The sequence below is a fragment of the Talpa occidentalis genome, unplaced genomic scaffold (assembly GCF_014898055.3).
Source record: "Talpa occidentalis isolate TD23 unplaced genomic scaffold, MPIMG_talOcc4v2.1 talOcc4.2, whole genome shotgun sequence".
Classification (NCBI taxonomy): Eukaryota; Metazoa; Chordata; class Mammalia; order Eulipotyphla; family Talpidae; genus Talpa; species Talpa occidentalis.
The window spans coordinates 149,276,531-149,295,434 of NW_023602073.1; the positions used below are offsets into that span (position 1 = coordinate 149,276,531).

Consider the following 18,904-nt stretch of genomic DNA (forward strand, 5'->3'; position numbering starts at 1 on the left):
AGCGATCAATAGCTGTCTCTAGACCTTGCTCCACTTCAAAGAGGAAATGTATTATTACAGGCAGTGCACAAGAGTGTGGTTTATGCAAGAAAACACCAGATACCTTCTGCTGGTGACCCCAGAGGTGAAAAAACAAAAAGCAAAAAGCATCTGTTGTTCATGAGAAACACCCAGGTAAACTGGGTTTGTCAATGAGCATGTAAAGAATTTAAGGTGGATGTGTCATCCCTTATGATCCCCGACATTAGCCATGTTTTAATTAATTGATCAATTATCTGGGGTCAGTACTTGTAGGGCACCTACGGCAAACTGATGCGTTCAACCAAGCATGACATGTGATGTTGTCACTAGCTCTTCATGGAGAGGTATTGTCACCATAGACATGCTACATTTATCAAAAGTGCAAACTCAAGGTACTTTGGAAGCCTCAGACCCGGGAGATAGGGAGGATCTGGCCATGGGAAGAATAGAGGTGTCCCCTGCAGAAGAAGGTGGCCTGGCAAGTGGGCGGGACCAGATCCCTGCCAGTGTAGAAGTGAGGGCCCTTGGCATTGGGTCGGTATCTGAGTGTCATGCCAAGGGCATCAGGGAGGAGACCAACCAGCCTCTTCGGGGGCCCAGCCAGTGACAACGCGGCTAGGACCCAAGGGCGGCAGGTGGCAGATGTAAATGGGAACTGACCTGACTATTCCCGGAACAGCCTGGCAGCGCGGCCGCGGTGGGTGGATAGCCCACAGTAAAGAAACAAGCATCAAAAATGACTTTTGACTTTTCACCTCTCTTCTGTTTATATGTACCTGCTGGCGTTTATATAACCTTCGCTCCTCTCCACCACCTTGACAACCAGCAACGATTCAACTCCTGATGCTCCTTCTGGTTAACAATTTACAAATGTCATATTTATTTTTTTTAATTTTTTTATTTTAACATTTATCATTTTTTACGTCTTTTTAGGCAATATTTGCTTCTCCCCCACCCCCTCAGATTGAGTCCCCACAGAACTTCCTTCCCCGGGGCACCCGTGCACCATCACCTCAGTCCCCTGTGCTCCTCCCTGTCTCCCTCTCACCCCTCTGCCTCCTCCCCTGCAGGATGTCTCTGGTTTATAATTGTCTGTTTTTGCTTTGTTGTGGTTTGTACTGTTATTATTATTATTTTTTACACCTATATCTCATTTGGTTCCCCTATATTCCTGCTATAAGTGACACTACCCAATATTTTTCTTTTTCCTTCTGGCTTATTTCACTGAGCATCATTCCTTCTAGCTCCATCTACATTGCTGTGAATGGCATGTGTTTATCTTTTTGAATGCTGAGTAATATTCCGTGGTGTATATGTACCACATCTTCTTGATCCAGTCATCTATTTTTGGGCATTTGGGTTGTTTCCAGGTTTTCCCTATTGTAAATAGTGCTGCAATAAACATAGGGGTGCAGGTGCTCTTTTGAATCAATGTTTTTGTGTCCTTTGGGTAGATCCCTAGGAGTGGAATTGCAGGGATGTATGGCACAAATGTCATATTTAAATATTAGCATTTTGAAGGGAGAATCCACTGGACCTTCTTTGTTTTCATTTGATGGCTAGTAGGTAATGCTGTATGGAAGAACTCGCTATAGGTAAGAACATATAACGTCACCGCAGAAATGTCAGATTTACTCTGTTCTGTAATCTCAAGCGGTGGAGGTGGCAGTAGCAGCAATACCGTCGCAGAGCTCAGGATGAGCCAGTGTGTAGAATAACCCTAAACTAACTAAATACTTTTAATTTTTTTTCTTTTTTGATGACACTAGAATGTAGCAAGTCACTGTCAAAAATCCACGAGGCAGGATAGTTCTCCTTATCTTTAACACTTGTGGTATAGAACTTGGGGGCTAATTGGATCCTACAGATGGGAAGGGGAAGCACCACACGTCCTCCTTACTGGAACATGCACGTGTATAAAAAGACAGACAGGAACTCTACACGCTGGGACTGTTTATCTAGAAATTCAGGGAAACTAGGGAAAAGGACTACTAACTCCTACACACTTCCCAATAGCATTTCAGAGTCTGGGAGAAATATAGATCATGACCCCCCAAAAGTAGAATTTTGTGAATAAAAATAAGGACCCCTCTCTACCCAAAGGATACTGAGGATTAAAAGCAGCTCAGTGTTCCGACTCAGCTCAGCCTCGCTCCTCCCACCCCCGCAGGGCACGATGTGGCTGCAGCTGGGGGTGGCGAGGCCTAGTGAAACGGTCGGGAAACCAGATGACTTCACACTCGTCAGATAGCAATAAACCCGATCAAGTGTATCAAAGACGAGGGCACACGCAAAGCTCTTCGACACTGGAAAGCACGGTGGCTAGCAGAGGGGCGGGGGCAGGGGGGTGGGGAGATGTCCTGGTGCCCAGACACCAGAGCTTTGGTGGCGTGAGCGACACTGGCGTGCAGGTGGGGCCTGGCACTGGGCTCCTCAAATTAGATAGCTTTGTGGGTGAACCGTAAATCAGCAACATCGATTTAAAAAAAAAGAATGCATGGACCAACAAAAATTCTGTTCATATATTCAAGATAATCTCTGCTCCGATAAATCACAGATAATAAAAAATGGGGGAGGCAAGGCTAGGAGGGAGGAAAAGGAAAAGAGGCAGAGGAGGAGAAAGACACTGGACTCACTTTTCTTTTCAAATAAGATGACATCCCGTCTCCGGATCACCGGGGCGGACTTGCTGTTGTCAGCCATGAGCACGCACTGCTGCTCTTTGCTGTGGAACTGGAAAGCCCTGCGGGCAGAGGCGCAAGCACAGCAGAGGTTTGCCTTTATTTAAGGGAAGCAAGTTTGTAATAATAAATGAGAGAACTCCAGAGGCGATTGTATCTCTTGGTGGATGAAGGAGCGCAGAAGAGTTTATGCCACAAGAGCAGGCAGCTCCTCACCTCATGCCCTCACCACCCCTCTCCAAATGTTCTCTTTCGACTCATCACTCACTTGTTCATCCCAATGAAGTGCAGAGCATTTGCTTTGGTGCTAGGAGGAGGTGACTGACGCTCTGAGCCGTTCCCCAGAGGCTCTAAATGACGCCTGACTCCTACCATCTCCCGTTGACCCCCAGCTCTACATGCGACCCCTCCCCTTCACCTCACCCTCCCTCGCCCATCCTCATGGGCCTCGGGGCTATGCCACCTGGCATCCAGGCCCATCCCGTGCCTCTGCAGCCCCTCTCCTGCACAGCCTGGTTTGTCCCTGGTATCTCCCTCAGGCTCATGGCCACACTGCCCCTCTGCCTGGGAGGCCCCTCCATGTCATCTTCACTAGAACCTCGCTGGGTTCCCGCCTGCCCGCAGGCCTTCTCTAGCTGCCTCATCCTTGGGGATTCTTTCCTCTGAACCTTCACAGCATATGTAGTGATATGATGCTTACTGGTACTTTGTATTCTTTGGCTGCCTTTTAAAAAATGCTTTTTGGGGCCTCCCTGGTGGTGCAAGGGGTTAAGCACGGCACTATGAAGCAATCCGCAGCCTCTGCAGCATGAGTTCGATCCCCAGCCAGCCAGGGAGAAACCACATGGTGCGGCAGACCTCTTCTGTCTCGCCTGCTGCTCCCCTCAGCAGTGTCCTTCGGTCAGTCTGCCTGTTCTGTTCCCCACTCTGTCTCTGGTGAATCCTCTCACCCCCCACACCTCTGGCCTGTACCCCAGCTCTTGTATGCATAAATAAATAAACCTACAAGATATACTAAAAACTAGAGCTCAGAACAATAGTGGCTGATATAATGTATAAAAGGAAATAACTTCTTTCAGGATCCTTGTTCTAAAGCAGACGCTAGCAACTGTTGTTTTGGTACCAGACAGGAACAAATACAGCTTCCAAACTGGTCCTGTGAAGTTCTTCCTTCCTGTTAAGTCCTATGTTTGTTAATAAATTCACAAACAAATTTCGTATTGCCACAACGATAGCCTCAAAATGCGAGATCCCGGCCTAAGTTCAACGCGAGTGCAAGTACCTGCAGATGAAGCCAGTCTCCTCCTCGCACTTGGCCGCACAGTCTGCGATGCTTCCCAGGTGCAGCTGCTTCCTCGTGGTGCTGATCAGCGAGGCCCCCTGGGTGTTCACATAGTCGTCCAGGGGGTCTCCCTGACCTGTACATGGGGGTGAAAGTGGGACAATTGATCCTGTAGTCAATAGCACTCTGTAATTATCATCATTTGCCATTATTTGCATTGTAGCAATCATAAAACTGGGTGCTTTATTAGGAGAGAATGGGGGGCTAGGAATGAGATTATCTGGTCAGGAATCCACTCCATTAATTCACTGTGATACTGAAAGAAAGACTGGGTCTCCAGAGTAAAAGATCAGAACTATCCAGCAACTTCTTTGTGACAACTTTAATGGGGTTGAGCTCTTGGATAAGAAAACGTGATCTGCTTGCTATGCACATCCGGGTCCTGGTGGACAGGGAGTTGCCACGGGTGGCAGCCCTGGAGTTACCCACGCCAGGAAGGGTAGAACTTGGAGCCCGTCTGTGATTTCCAATGTGCAAGCTTCGGTTGTGACACTCACGGTAACGGATGTAATTAACTATCTCTCAATGGTTCCACCTCAAGATAACAAAGATTTGGGTGAGTTGATCATGTTGAGAACCAATAAAACCTGCACTGAATCTCAGCTGCAATACAAGGTCATCTTTGCTGGGCTGAGTCCCGTGACACGTCACCATTAATAACAGGAGAGAATGGTTTTCACCTTGATGCCAGGTGTTTAGGAGAAATTGTGAAAGACCACAGCTTGGGACAAAAGCTGGGCCTCATTTTTCAGTGAGATCAAATCTGAGGCCGAGCACCCCCCTGGGACCTTGCGTGGTGCCATGCAGGTCCACACAGCGTGTTCCCACCCTAGGCCCCAGGCCGCACCTGACCCAGTTCAACAGCTCTGTCCCAAGCCTGGAGCTGTCGACCTCTGACCTTCTGGGTAGGAACACTCTCCATTTTCACAGGATGAGAGGCCAAAGCAAGTTGAGAAAATGAAGCTAACAAGTTTCCCAAAAGTTTGCCAAAATGGGATTAGGCAACATGGCAACCTTGACCACTTTGGGAGCAGGGGGCTGGGCCCAGAGTCAGCCTGAGCGGGTTGGAGGGGGACAGGGACAGGCGCTGGGACAGCTGGAGGAGACAGGTCATGCAGAGGCTGCTGTGAAGGAAGCACTTCCTCAAAGCATCTGCAGGAACAGTTTGTACTTGAGACGAGGCATTCTAGAGCCTGTTGGCATCGTGATGGGAATCACCCAACAGAAAGGAGCGTCGAGGGTCAGGTCCTCATCCTCAGGGAGGCCATCCCCACCCACCCGGGTGGGCACACACTGCCCAAGAGCCATGCCCAGGACACTCAGACGAAGGCACCCCAGTCCTTGACCTCTGCCCTCGCCCTCCTTGCTCATACCCAAACCAGAGGGGGTAGTTGCCCGGGAAGTTGGCTGGGGCAATTTTGCTTAAGCCACCAAAAAGCACCTGATCAAGTGGATCAAAGATGATGGAGAACTAGGGCCTCCCCGGTGGCGCAGCGGTTGAGCGCTGGGTTGCGAAGCTGCCTGCAGCCTCTGCAGCGCCAGTTCGATCCCCAGCCACCAGGAGAGGGTCCCACATGGCGCGCAGACCTCTCCTGCCGCCCGCTGCTCCTCTCAGCAGTGTACTTCGTCATTCTGCCTGCTCTGTTCTCCCCTCTGGCTCTGGTGAGTTCTCTCACCCTCCTGCGCTTCTGACTATACCCAGTGCTTGTATAAATAAATAAATAAATCTTTAAATAAATAAATAAATAAATGTGAATCTTCTTTAAAAAAAAAAAAAAAAAAAAAGATGATGGAGAACTAAACATGAAGACACACAGTCAGGACTTTTTCTGCATTTTCTCCCGGTCTGTGCTCTCATTTCCAGAAGACTGTGCTTTGGTAAATCTGTCCATGTGATATAAAGTACAAATGCAGAAACTCTATAAATGGTATCCCCAGGAGAGTGAAATTAAGCCTTTTGAGGAGTTTTTAGACTTCGGAGCAGGCCAGTGGCTGCGGTGTCCAAACATGAGAACTCCCATTTGCGTCCCTTTAGGACGTTCCTTGCCTAGAGCCGCCGAGACGCCCCCGCAGCTGGTATCCCAGGAAATAGCCTCGCAGGCACTATTCTTTTCTCGTTTGGTTTGAAAAATTTTCTCTTAATGTTTTCTTAAATCCAACTCCAGGGCTCATATGGCAATGGGGTGTACTGTGGTTTATTTGTTGACCAAGAAATATTAACAGATCTTGGGGCCTCCCTGGTGGTGCGAGGGGTTAAGCGTCAGCACTATGAAGCTGTCCACAGCCACTGAGGCACCAGTTCAATCCCCAGCCAGGAATGTGACCCACATGGCTCAGCAGACCGATCCTGGCTCCCCGCTGCTCCCTTCAGCAGTGGATTTCAGTCAGTTTGCCTGTTCTGCTCCCCACCCTGTCTCTAGGGAATCCTTTCAGCCCCCACACCTCTGTACGCATAAATAAATCTTTTTTTTGAAAAAAAGGAATATTAACAGATCTTTTTTAAAACAAAGTGTTTTTATGCACAAGAGCAAATATAGATACATTTGCTACCAAAACCAAACCTTGGCACTAAAGGACTATTTGCTGTGTTACGTCACAGGGCACACAGATGCCTGTGGTTTCTGCGGGTGTAAGAAGCAAGCATGTATGTTTGGAGCTTTGCTTAAGCCATGGCAAACAGGGAACTAGCGAAGACGATGAGAGGCTGGTCAGGAATGGCAGATAGTCAGGAGATGGGTCATTGTTTAAGATAGAAAGTGAGGAGCATGTGACACCCCAACAAAAATTATATAGTCAAGCTCAGACAAGGAAAGAAGACTGACAGCTTTGGGATGGTGAACTACACAGGCTTTTTTTTTTTTCCTGCTAAAATAACCATCATTTAGGTTCAATCTTTTAGAAGTGAAAAGTCATTCTTCATTTTCTCTGCCATTTTTTCCCACTGTTCACAGTGAAATTAAATTTATTTCTTGAAGAATTCATCATCGGCCTCCCCAGTGGCGCAAGGGGTTAAGTCTCAGCTCTAAGAACTCAGCCTCTGTAGCATGAGTTCGATCCCCGGCCAGGGAGCTACCCACATGGTGCAGCAGATCTCTCCTGTCTCCCCGCTGCTCCCCTCAGCAGTGGGTTTCAGTAGATCCTCCTGCTCTTCTTCACACTCTGCTCCTGGTGGGTCCTCTCACCCGACTCCCACACCTCTGGCCTGTACCCCAGCTCTTGTATACATACATCAATAAATTGTTAAAAAAATTCATCAATCAAAAAAATTCATCAATTCCTGATTATGAATCAGGAATCTCATGAGTCAATATTAAATTGAACACATGGCACCCAAAGACATGGGCTGTCTCTGTCTAATACAGTGCTAGGAAAACATTATTGATTAGAGTGAAAGAAAACTTTAAATCTTACCTGATTTCAGAAACAAAAGAAGCAGAAGGACCACTTCCTTATGTTCCATTTTGGGACTGGCTAGAGTTTCCAGCAAGCCGTCTGTCCCAATCCCAAAATGTGTGACTTGCAGGAGAGGAAATGCGTCCACAATCAATCAAGATCCATCAGTAGTTAATTATTTGCGAGGGCCCTCCCACTGCAGGCGGGAGGGGTCAAACATCACCTGATGAGAGGATGTTGAAACATTTGAGAGTAGAATCTGCAATAGCTGCTGGGAAGTGGAGGCAGCAGATCCCCTCCCCCCACCCCCACCCCCACCTGCCGCCCCCTGCTTGCCAGCTACTCATGGGCCCTATTTTCTGATTCCTCACCTCACCCACAGTCCTCACCTTTCCCACTTAGTCTAGTTTCCTTCTCTCTTCTTTCCTTCCCTTTCTTTTGGGTAGACATCAAATCGGATTGCCTACAACCTTCTGTGCACCAGCCCTCCACCCAGTGGCACTCACTCAGCGCAACTAAACCGGGAAACAAGCAGCTCTTACCACCCACTTGAGATGAGGTGGTTCTGGTTAAGGAGGCTTCACCTCCCAAGCCCACATGGCTGATAATGGGTGAAGCTAATAGACACAGATTAATATAGGTCTTATGTCTCCATGGTCCCCTAAACAGGGTAGAAATGACTATGCAAGTAAAGACATTTTGTTATTCTCCAAGTTTCTCTATTCCCACTAGATTGCATGTTTTCTAACTCCAAATTATGTGTATATCGTTCCCCGAAATGAATTCACAATGCACTATATTCTCATCCTTATGAGATAAAGCAAGAATGGGAAAAATTACGCTTAAAGTGTGTGTATTGATTCTAATTCCAATAAAAATTCTAAATAAATTCCAAATTCCATATAAATGGAGCAAATATTGCTGCAATTCATATGGAATCACAAAAAAACTCAAATAGCCATAGCTCTCCTGATTAAAAGGGTGAAGAATGGACATATTACATTTTGAGATGTCAAACTGTACTACAAAGCCATACTAATAAAACAGTATGGCACTGGAACAAAAAAACAGACACACAGACCAATGGAATCAAATTGAAAGCCCAGAAATAAAACCACACATATATGGTCAACTTATCTATGACACAGGAGCAAAGAATATACAATGGCACAAGGAAAGCCCCTTTAATAAATGGTGCTGGGAAAACTGGCCCACCACATGCAAGAGAAGAAAACTAGACTACCACCTCATACCATACACAAAATTCATTCAAAATGAATAAAAGACTTGAAAGTAAGACCTGAAAACATAAAATATATAGAAGAGAACACAGGGAAAACACTTCATGACATCAGTCTCAGAAGCAGCTCTGAGGAATCATCTCCAGAAGCACGGAAAACAAGGGAGAAGATCAACAGCTGGGATTCCAGCAAACTGAAAAGCTGCTGTACAGCAAGAGACAACCAAAACCAAGAGACAACCAAAACCAAGAGACAACCAAAACCAAGAGACATCCTACTGAGTGGGAGAAAATATTTGCACATCACACAACTGATAAGGGACTAATATCAAAGATCTACAAAGAGCTTACACAACTAACATAAACAAAGCAAACAGCGCAGTCAAAAAATGGGCAGAAAAGCTAAAAAGACACTTCTCCAAAGACGAAATGTAAATGTAAATGCAACAGGCATAGGGAAACGTGTTCAGCATCATCTATCATCAGGGAAATGCAAATCAAAACCACAATGAAATAACATCTCACACCGCTGAGAATGGCCCATATTAAAAAATGCTGGCGAGGATGTGGGGGCAAAGGAGGCCTCACACTGCTGGTGGGAGTGCAGACTGGTCCAGCCGTATGGAGAGCTGTGGACGAGCCTCAGAACACAAAAACAGATCCACCATATGGATCTGTTCCACTCCCAGGAATCTACCCAAAGGACACAAAGACACTAATTCCAAAGAAAGCCTGCACCCGTGTGTTTATAGCAGCGCTGTTTACCATAGCCAAGATGGTGGAAACAACCTAAGCGCCCCCAAATACAGGAGTGGAACAGAAAGCTGTGGTCTACAGACACCAAGGAACGCTGCTCAGCGATCAAAGAAGACAAACTTGTGCCATTTGTGGCCTCATGGATGGAGCTGGAAGGGACGATGCTCAGTGAATTAAGTGAGAAGGAAAAAGGTAAATACCGGATGTTTTCACTCCTGTGTGGAATATGGAGGAGCCAGACAAAAGGATGAGAAACAGACACAACTTGCAAGCTGACCATAGATCTTGGGCATCAGTGAGGGAGGGAAAGGGAAACTGACCCAAACAGGGGAGGGAAGAACACAAGGGACTGTGATGATGAATCACGGGTGTTATGGTGGTGGGAGAGCTCTGGGGATGACACCTGAGAAGAGAAATCCAAGAAAATAAATTTATTTAAAAAATAAAGCATTTGTATTGATTCTAATGTTGATTTTATTCTTTCTCTTGGGTTATGATAAGAATTATCACATAGTACAGACTTGAAAACTCCTATTTCAGTGTTCACAAGTATTTAGCAATAATTAATTTGACTCAATTTTCAATGGGAAATAAGGACAAGAAACACTCTCTGTCCTCCAGGCCATGAAATTCCTTTCTACTTATTAGCTAGCAAACGGTAGCCGTGGGCTCCAAATGGTCTGGGTTGGGACTGTCTGCGGAACTGAAGTCTTGTGCAGAATTCCCAAGAACAAACATCCAGGAAAGCAAGAAGATGACACATGGTGACCAGGCAGCACCTGATGATATTTCCTTCCTCCTTTACCCCAGCTTCCTTTCCTCAAGCATTTCCCTCCCCTCTCTGTCCTCCATTTCTCACCTAATTGGACCAACTTAAAAAGAAAATCTGAAATGTCTTTTAGAAGGTTTATGTGAGTATGTCTGGGAATGGAGAAACAGACTTTATTAATATATAATGTTTCCAGTATGTTATTTCTTTCCTTTTCTAAAAAAATGTCAGTTAAATCAAGTTGTTTGATTTATTTAAACATGTCTACTCGTTCTAACAATCACTGGGAGTGGAGTTTTGAACTCTCCAGCCATGATCGTAGATTTGTCTGTTTCTATTTTCAGTTCTGTCAGTTTTGCTTTGTGCATTTTGAAATTCTGTTATTAGGTGTATACACATTTAGAATTGATATGTCTTTGTGATGAACTGACCCTGTTAGCTCTGGAAACTGACTTCCCTTTATGCTTGATAATATTCCATTTCCTAAAGCTTTTTTTGTCTGGTATTAATATGACAAATGAATTAATAATTATAATTAATATAATACTTTGCGTAACAGTCTAACTCTCTTATATTTACTGTTGCATGGATATATCCTTTCATTGATAAAGTCCTATCTGGACTTTTACATCTAAAGTGAGTTTCCTGTAGACAGCATACAGTGGGTGCTTGCTGTTTTGTGTGGCCTGACAATCTCTGCTTTTTACTACAGCACTTATGTCATTTACATTTAATGCAGTAATCGATAGGACTAGGTTTAAATCTCCCATGCTGTTACTTGTTTTCTATTTCTCCCTTCTATTATTGGTTGCTTCTTCCTCCTTTCCTGGCCTCTTTTTTTCGCCACCACCGTACCTTGTATCCTCTTGTCCCTCTTCCTCACCCCCTCCCCTCAACCTCAGAGCCCTCAGGATGTGAGTGGACGTCCACTAGTTTTTGAAAGTGTTTTACATTGATTAATTGTTATGTGAATATCCAATATTGTTTGTATCATTCTGACTTAGTTTGATGTGTATAATTCTCTTGAATACTCTCCATTTTGTTGAAATTGGCTATTTTTTGTGGCTATGTAATATTCCATGGCCTATATGGATGACATCTTCTTGACCCACTGAGGGATACTTAGGCTGCCCCCAGGCCCCTGCTACTGTGAACTATGCTGTCAGGAATATTGTGGAACATGTGTGTATATTTGAATGTGTGTGTCTATATGTGGAGACGTGTGGGACACGTGTCCCCTTCCCAGTCTCACTTGTCGCTCAGGGACCTTCAGATGCATCCACTGCACTGTGGGGCTGCTCGGGTAAGGGGGGGGAGAGGAGAGAGACCCCGCTTTCTCAGCATCCACTCTTGACCCTCTGCTTGGCTGGTGCCATCCCTGTATGCAGAGGGGGTGGCTCTCCTCTGAGTGCTGGAGCTGGCCTGGGCTCCTCCAGCTTCTGGATTCCAGACTTACACAAAAGAGCTGCCACTGAGCAACAGCAATCAGGCCTTAATCACTGCCTGGATGCCCATCCTGGGCATGGTGGGGGGAGGCGGGGTAAGGGGAGGTGGAGGAGGGGGAGAGGCGAGAGGCGGGCAGGGTGTCTCTCCAGTTCCCTACACGTTTCCCCTGAGCTCACAGAAATCTGCCCGAGGCCAGTTCTGCTCCATGATTCAGAAATTCTATAACTTGGACTCTCCCTGGGTAAGTTCCTGTATTTGCAAAGTTCTCATTAATGCTTTGGGATCATCATGCCATCGTGGGCCCCTTAAATGTCTACCTACATGACCAAATATATGAAGCTGCCCACCAAACAGCTTCAAGCACATGTGCGTCCTTGCGAGGGGAGCCAGAGAGGTCCTCTCTGTCCCTCTACTAGTGGTGTCAAAACCCCCCAGTGTCACTGTCTCTTTGCCAAGTGAAGGGGCTTCTTTATTGTCTGTGCCCCCCACACCACCCAATAAGCTCCAGTCTGTCATTGTCCCAGAGAGGGGGGCCTTAGCTAAGTTAGAGGAGCCCCTCCTAGTATTATCTTCAGTCAAGGGGGAACAGAACAAAAGTGCCTGGAGACCCAAGATGCTGCGATCTCCCGTTGTCGTGAGCCCGCTCCTTATCCCGCGGCTGCCCCACGGATGTACTTTTAGGCCCTGTGGGCAGGGCTGGGTGACTTCCTGGCACTAGCCCCTGGTCCTGCAGCCCTTGCAACCTAATGTTGTGGAGGGGACCCTGGACTTGAGGTCCTCGGTCACTTAATGGTACGTTGCCTATCAGGAGCTGTTTCCCACAAATTGGTCACTTAAGCTCAGAGTCAACCTTTTATCCCCCCAACTTCAACAGGTGGTAGGGTATCAGATCAGAACCCCAGTATTTTTTCTGAGGCAGCTCCTCTGTGCCCAGGGCTCCCTGCCTGGGTGTGCACAGCCCGTGTCTGCATGGACATCACCACATAACTGTGCACAGTTCTGCTCACTTTCCTCTTTTATTTTTTATAATTTATTTTTTCATAATTGTTAATTTCTGCACGATATTTGATTTCTCCCCTCAGGTGTCATCCCCGTAGCTCTTCTACCACCATAACCCCCGTGGTCCATCACCACAGCCCCTTGTGCTCCACCCTCGACAATTTTGACCCTTCCCCCTCCCTTGCTGGATGCCCAAAATCTGTGGTCAGCTTGCAAGTTGTGTCTGTTTCTCATCCTTTTGTCTGGCTCCTCCATATTCCACACAGGAGTGAAAACATCCGGTATTTACCTTTTTCCTTCTCACTTAATTCACTGAGCATCGTCTCTTCCAGCTCCATCCATGAGGCCACAAATGGCATGAGTTTGTCTTCTTTGATCGCTGAGCAGCGTTCCATGGTGTCTGTAGACCACAGCTTTCTGTTCCACTCCTGTATTTGGGGGCGCTTAGGTTGTTTCCACCATCTTGGCTATGGCAAACAGCGCTGCTATAAACACACGGGTGCAGGCTTTCTTTGGAATTAGTGTTTTTGTGTCCTTTGGGTAGATTCCTGGGAGTGGAACAGATCCATATGGTGGATCTGTTTTTGTGTTCTGAGGCTCGTCCACAGCTCTCCATACGGCTGGACCAGTCTGCACTCCCACCAGCAGTGTGAGGCCTCCTTTGCCCCCACATCCTCGCCAGCATTTTTTAATATGGGCCATTCTCAGCGGTGTGAGATGTTATTTCATTGTGGTTTTGATTTGCATTTCCCTGATGATAGATGATGCTGAACACGTTTCCCTATGCCTGTTGCATTTACATTTACATTTCGTCTTTGGGGAAGTGTCTCTTTAGCTTTTCTGCCCATTTTTTGATGTGTTTTTGCTTTGTTTTTGTCGAGTTGTGTAAGCTCTTTGTAGATCTTTGCTATCAGCCCCTTATCAGTTGTGTGCTGTGCAAATACTTCCTCCCACTCGGAAGGGTGCCTCTTGGTTTTGGTTTTTGTCTCTTGCTGTACAGCAGCTTTTCAATTTGCTGCAGCCCCAGCTGTTCATCTTCTCCCTCCTTCCCTGGCTTCTGGAGATGAGTCCTCAGAGCTGCTTCTGAGGCTGATGTCATGCAGTGTTTTGCCTGCGTTCTCTTGTGCATACACTGCCTTAGGGTCTCAGGTGCTTCCTACTTTTCGAAGGAAATCACCAAGCAGAGGAGAGGCTCCGGAGAACACACCCCTGCAGGCTGGATTTCTGTTTGCCCTCCCCACCCCCCCAGCCTGCAGAGATCCTGGGGCTCAAGCACACCCTGTTCACGCACCGGGTACCTGTCCCTCTTGGGTCTCTCTCCTGACAGTTGGAATCCAAAAGGACCTTTAAGGGCCATCGGGCTTCGGGCGCAGCCAACACTCTTCTCCAGGGGGGAAAAAGCTTTAAAAGCCTCATTTTGCAGAGGCTGCTCCTGCGGAGAGAGGGGTGCCAGGAGGAGGTGCTGCCTTGTAGACTGCAAGCTCGGGGTGCTGAGCGGCCGCAAGCAAGATCTTGAGGTTTCCGGACAGGCTGCGCCGAAACCACCTCCCCGAGGGCGTCTCCGGAGCCTGCAGGCGCCCGCGCGGACGCGCCTCCCTGCACCCCCGGCCGCCGGGCCTCCCTGGAAGCGGGGCGCCTTCCCCGGCCGCCCGAGCCGCCGACGCGCCGCGAGGGGGCAGCAGAGCCCGCACCCCGAGTCCCCGCCGCGGCGCCATCGGGGGGCTGAGCGCGAAGCCGGCGCCTGCCCCGGGGGCGCGCGCGGGCCGCGGGGCCGCCGGGGCGCGAGGGCCGCCAGGGCGAGGTGGGAGCTGGGTGGGGCGCGCGGCCAGTTCGGGGGACAGCGGGTGTTTCTGCTGGGGAGCGGGAGCGCGTCTGCAGAGCCGGCTGCTGCCGCCACCTCGCGGCCGGCGCGGGGCTGGGGCGCTGGGGGCCCCCCGGGAGGGGCGCTCGGGCCTGGACCCCACCACAGGTGGGAGAACCGGGCGCCCGGCGGTGAGGCTGGGGTTTCTCTTGCCCGGCCAGGGGGTCCTCCACGGGGCCTCGTCCGGCCGCTGCGTGTCCCCGACGCTTCGCAGGCTCGGGGGGCGGTGGGGCGCCCACAGCCGGCCCCTGCACCCCGGGTGCTTGCGAGCGGGGGTCCTGGCCAGGTGTCTCTGTGGCTGCCCCGGGCGCAGTCGGACCGTGGAGGGGGGGTGGCTTCCTGCGCCCCCGGACTGTGAGGGGGACCTTCGGGCAGGCGGGCGCCTTGCTGTCCGAAAGCTGCCACCGGGGAGGGGGGGGTGGCAATAATTCTGTTGAAAAACCACAAAATGAGGCTGTCGGTGTCGGAGCAATCACACAGCAGGTCAGCGGGGTGCAGACAACCAGCGCCGGGAGTCAGAAGAGGAAATTCACCCAAAATCGATCCGTGTCGTCGGTGGGGCGGCAGCTCTCCTGGACCGTCGCTTCACTGGCTTTATTTTGCTTTGATTTGGGGTCCGCTGTGGTTCTCACCACCTGCCGCGCTCGCCCTGCAGCGCAGGAGCCCCGGGCTGGGCCCCGAGGCCGGCTCACCCCACTGCGGCCTCTTCTCCCCAGGGGTGACTTCTCCCCGGCTCCAGGTCTCCTTCTCAAAGGCCTTTTCTGTGCGCAAAACTTAAGATGATTTTCATTAGAATTAGAAAATAAGGGTCTCTTTGGTGGTGCAAGGGGTTAAGACGCAAGCTATGAAGCTCTCAGCAGCCGCTGCAGCACGAGTTCGATACCCCACCAGGGAGCTACCCACAGGGTGCAGCAGACCTCTCCTGTCTCCCCGCTGCTCCCCTCAGCAGTGTATTTCAGTGGATCCGCCTGTTCTGCTCCCCACTCTGTCTCTGGTGAATCTGTTAGGGGGAAAAGAATGTCCTAAAGCTAATTCCATGCAGGCTTTGTGGACTCCACCCCCACCCCAGGCCAAAGCCAGACACTGGGAACTCCAAATCCCATCCCCACCAAAGGGAAGGTGGCTGGGACCTGAGGGTGGGGTTCAGCAGCCAGATTGATATAAAGCCAGACATGTGGACTTGGGGGGGCTTTGGCTCTCCGCCAGCTCGCAGCCTCCGGCCAGCTCTGAGAGTGACTTTGGGTTTCCAGGTCGGCGGATCAGGTAGGACGCATGAAAGACTTTATTTCCCTATTTTCTCCCTGAGTTGTACATTTCCCTTATTTCCTTTTCCCTTGTAAATAAACCTTTTATTCACCTTTTGTGTGTGTCGGTAGTGGAGTATTCATAAGTCCCTTTCAAGCGCGCGGGTGAGGACCCACAGCCAGGAACCCGTTCAATATCGGGGCTGTCCTATAACAAATCCTCTCCCCACACCTCTGGCCTGTACCCCAGTTCTTGTATGCATAAATAAATAAATAAATCTTTTTTAAAAAAAGAATTAGAAAATAAAACAAACTTAAGGAGTTTATTTTTCCTTTCCCTATTTCTTCTTTAGAAAATCTCCCCATTTACTGCCGTTAGAATTATTTATGAGCAACCACATCACTCCTCCCAGACACCCTTGCCTGCTTGCTGTAGCCTTTCATTGTCATTGGCTTCTTCCTCACTCGGCTCCTTACTTAGACACAACGTCTCCGGCTTCTCTCTTCCCTGGACGGCTTTTCCCGGCGGCTTCCGGACGGTCATTCTGCCAGAACTTTCTCTCAATGTGTGCTCAATATAGGGTCCTGTTTCTATGTGGATTTTTTTTACCACCTTAATTTTGTTAGGGCAAGTGCCACGTTCCCCACCCAGCTGACGATGGGCAGAGCTGAGCAGCCAGGTACAGCTGAGTAACCCCGCAGGCAGGTGGGAGAAGAAGCATGTGCTTGCTGCTCAGCTCTGGATTTACAACAGAACTTGGGGAGCTCGGAGGAGACATGTGGATGGGAGACCATTGGGGTGGCTGACAGTGGTGACGACTATCTTGGTTTGTACTTTGATTTTGCTCCTTTCACCCCAGACTCTCTTGGCCCCTGTCACCCCTGTCCTCTGATTGCCTGCCGGAAGGTGCCTTAGACTTGTGGCAAGTCTTCGGACCTCAGTGGCCCCATTTCGGGCCAACCCTGTTTGGCGGGGCATGGACCCACAAGGGATGAGTAATTTTGAGTGTTTTAGTCTCTTCGCTCTCTGTACATACTCTCCTACTGAAGTTCTTTTGCAAAGAGAATGCTTTGTCCTTGTGTGCATGCATGACCAGACAGTTTGGGGATCCCAGGGTACCCCTTAGTTGCATGCTAACAGTTTCAAGACAATCTCTTTTGCTGTGTTATTAAACATAAGATCTTGGTAAGAAATAAAGACATGTTAAAACATAAGAGACAATGAATTGGCTTTTTCCATGTCAGGAAAGAAGGGCGGCCTGTCACTTCTCCAGAGGCCCCTCTCCAGATGGGCGCTATTTGGCTTTTGTTTGTTTGTTTTATTTTATTTTATTTCTATTTTATTGCTGGTTTGGGGCTAGGCCTTGGTAGTTATGCCTTAAATATCTTTATATACAAATAGCACCCTAAAAATATTTAAGGCATTACTGCCAAAGCCTACCCCTAAACCCTAAATATCCCTAAAACTTAAATACCCTTAAACCTTAAATATCTTTAGGGCACTATTAGTATTAGTATGTAAAGATATTTAAGGTATTGCTACCAAAGCCTACTTCTATTGACTGCTTTGCCTGCTTGGGGCAATATGACTCAGTATGCTTTACATGTGAGAATATGCAGACCTTACCAAGCATGTGGGCAGCTATTAAAACTATATGTAATCTGGGCCTCCCCGGTGGCGCAGCGGTTGAGCGCTGGGTTGCGAAGCTGCCCGCAGCTTCTGCAGCACCAGTCGATCCCCAGTCGATCCCCGGCTGCCCCCGGCCACCGGAGGAGGGTCCCACATGGCGCGCAGACCTCTCCTGCCGCCCGCTGCTCCCCTCAGCAGTGTACTTCGGTCCTTCTGCCTGCTCTGCTCCCTGCTCTGGCTCTGGCTCTGGTGAATTCTCTCACCCTCCTGCGCTTCTGACTGTGCCCAGTGCTGGTATAAATAAATAAATAAATAAATAAATAAATAAATAAATAAATAAATAGATAGATGGATAGATAAATAAATAAATAAATAAAATTTAAAAAAAAAAGTGATGATGAACATTTAAAAAAAAAAACTATATGTAATCTACCAGATTTCTCACAAATTCCCACAAGAAATTCCCCTACCTTTGTCCAAACCGTGTCTTCCTTTGTACAGAATTAGATTAAAGGTCGCATATAGGTGGTTAGTGTACCAACACGCTCAATTATATTTTATACATTTTTTGTAGTTTTGCATTTATAAAACAAAATCATTAATTACACTGTGTATGATTTCATGAAAGTATTTAAACAAACATAGACATTTCAATTTTTTCTGAAGAACTTCACCCAAGGCCTCTTTTTAAGAACTTTTCTTTGAGCCAAAATGACTATTTTCCAAATGTGGACTAATACAGGCGTGTGTGGACAAGTGCTGGACACACACACACACACACACACACACACACACACACACAGGCTTAGTGTTAGAGGCAGCAAACTTTTTCACCAAAGATCTATTTTTATTTGAGCTCTGCACCAAACTATATGGTTTCATTTTTTTTTTTTTTTAGGTTAAGGCAATATTTCATTTTAAAAAAGTGTATTTTTAAAATAGGTCAAGGCTGCTTGGGAATAATCCAACTGTTTTTGCTGAGCCTCCTCAGTGGCCCCACCTCACCTCCAAATTTACAGAAGTACAAAGAGTAGATTCAATTTGTTACATAAAGGATGTCCTTTGAGAAGACTGAAGTTGCTTCTAGTTAGCAAGCTCATGCCACTCAGGTAACAATTTATCACAATTTGACAAGATACACTTTTCACACTTGGCTTAAGAAGGCCCTTAGAAATAGCTCTGGGCAGGAAGGAAAGGCTGGCATGGAAGCACATGTAATGTGTTGTGATGTGATACTTCATTCCACACCCGTGTTACAAATAAACCCAGCTGGAGTGCTTGTGTGAAATCCTGCAAACACGAAAGCGTGTTTAAACCGAAAGCGTGTGTGCTTTCTGAAGAGCAGCGAGCCGTGTGCGTGTCTGCATGTGTGGGGACTGGCCCGTTTTTTCACGATAAAATCTTTGTTTTCCTTTCTCCTCTCAAAAGAAGAAAGGGCATCACAAGCTGCTTCCTAGAGGTAGTCAAGTTCACGATTGAACTTCAGATCACGTGGTTATCGAAGTGCCTACAGCGTTAACGG

General features: G+C 47.9%; 1 protein-coding gene across 2 annotated transcripts in view; it reads right to left on the reverse strand.

Moving 5' to 3' along the window:
• Positions 1-7,504, reverse strand: part of PLG (plasminogen) — a 37,626-nt gene extending 30,122 nt beyond the window's left edge. For both annotated transcript variants that reach the window (XM_037520687.1, XM_037520688.1), the window contains exons 1-3: positions 7,456-7,504; positions 3,985-4,120; positions 2,658-2,764 (exon numbers count right to left, since the gene is read on the reverse strand). In XM_037520687.1, the coding sequence (XP_037376584.1) occupies positions 2,658-2,764; positions 3,985-4,120; positions 7,456-7,504 (292 nt within the window). The remainder of the gene's footprint in view (positions 1-2,657; positions 2,765-3,984; positions 4,121-7,455) is intronic.
• Between the last annotated feature and the right edge of the window lie 11,400 nt (positions 7,505-18,904).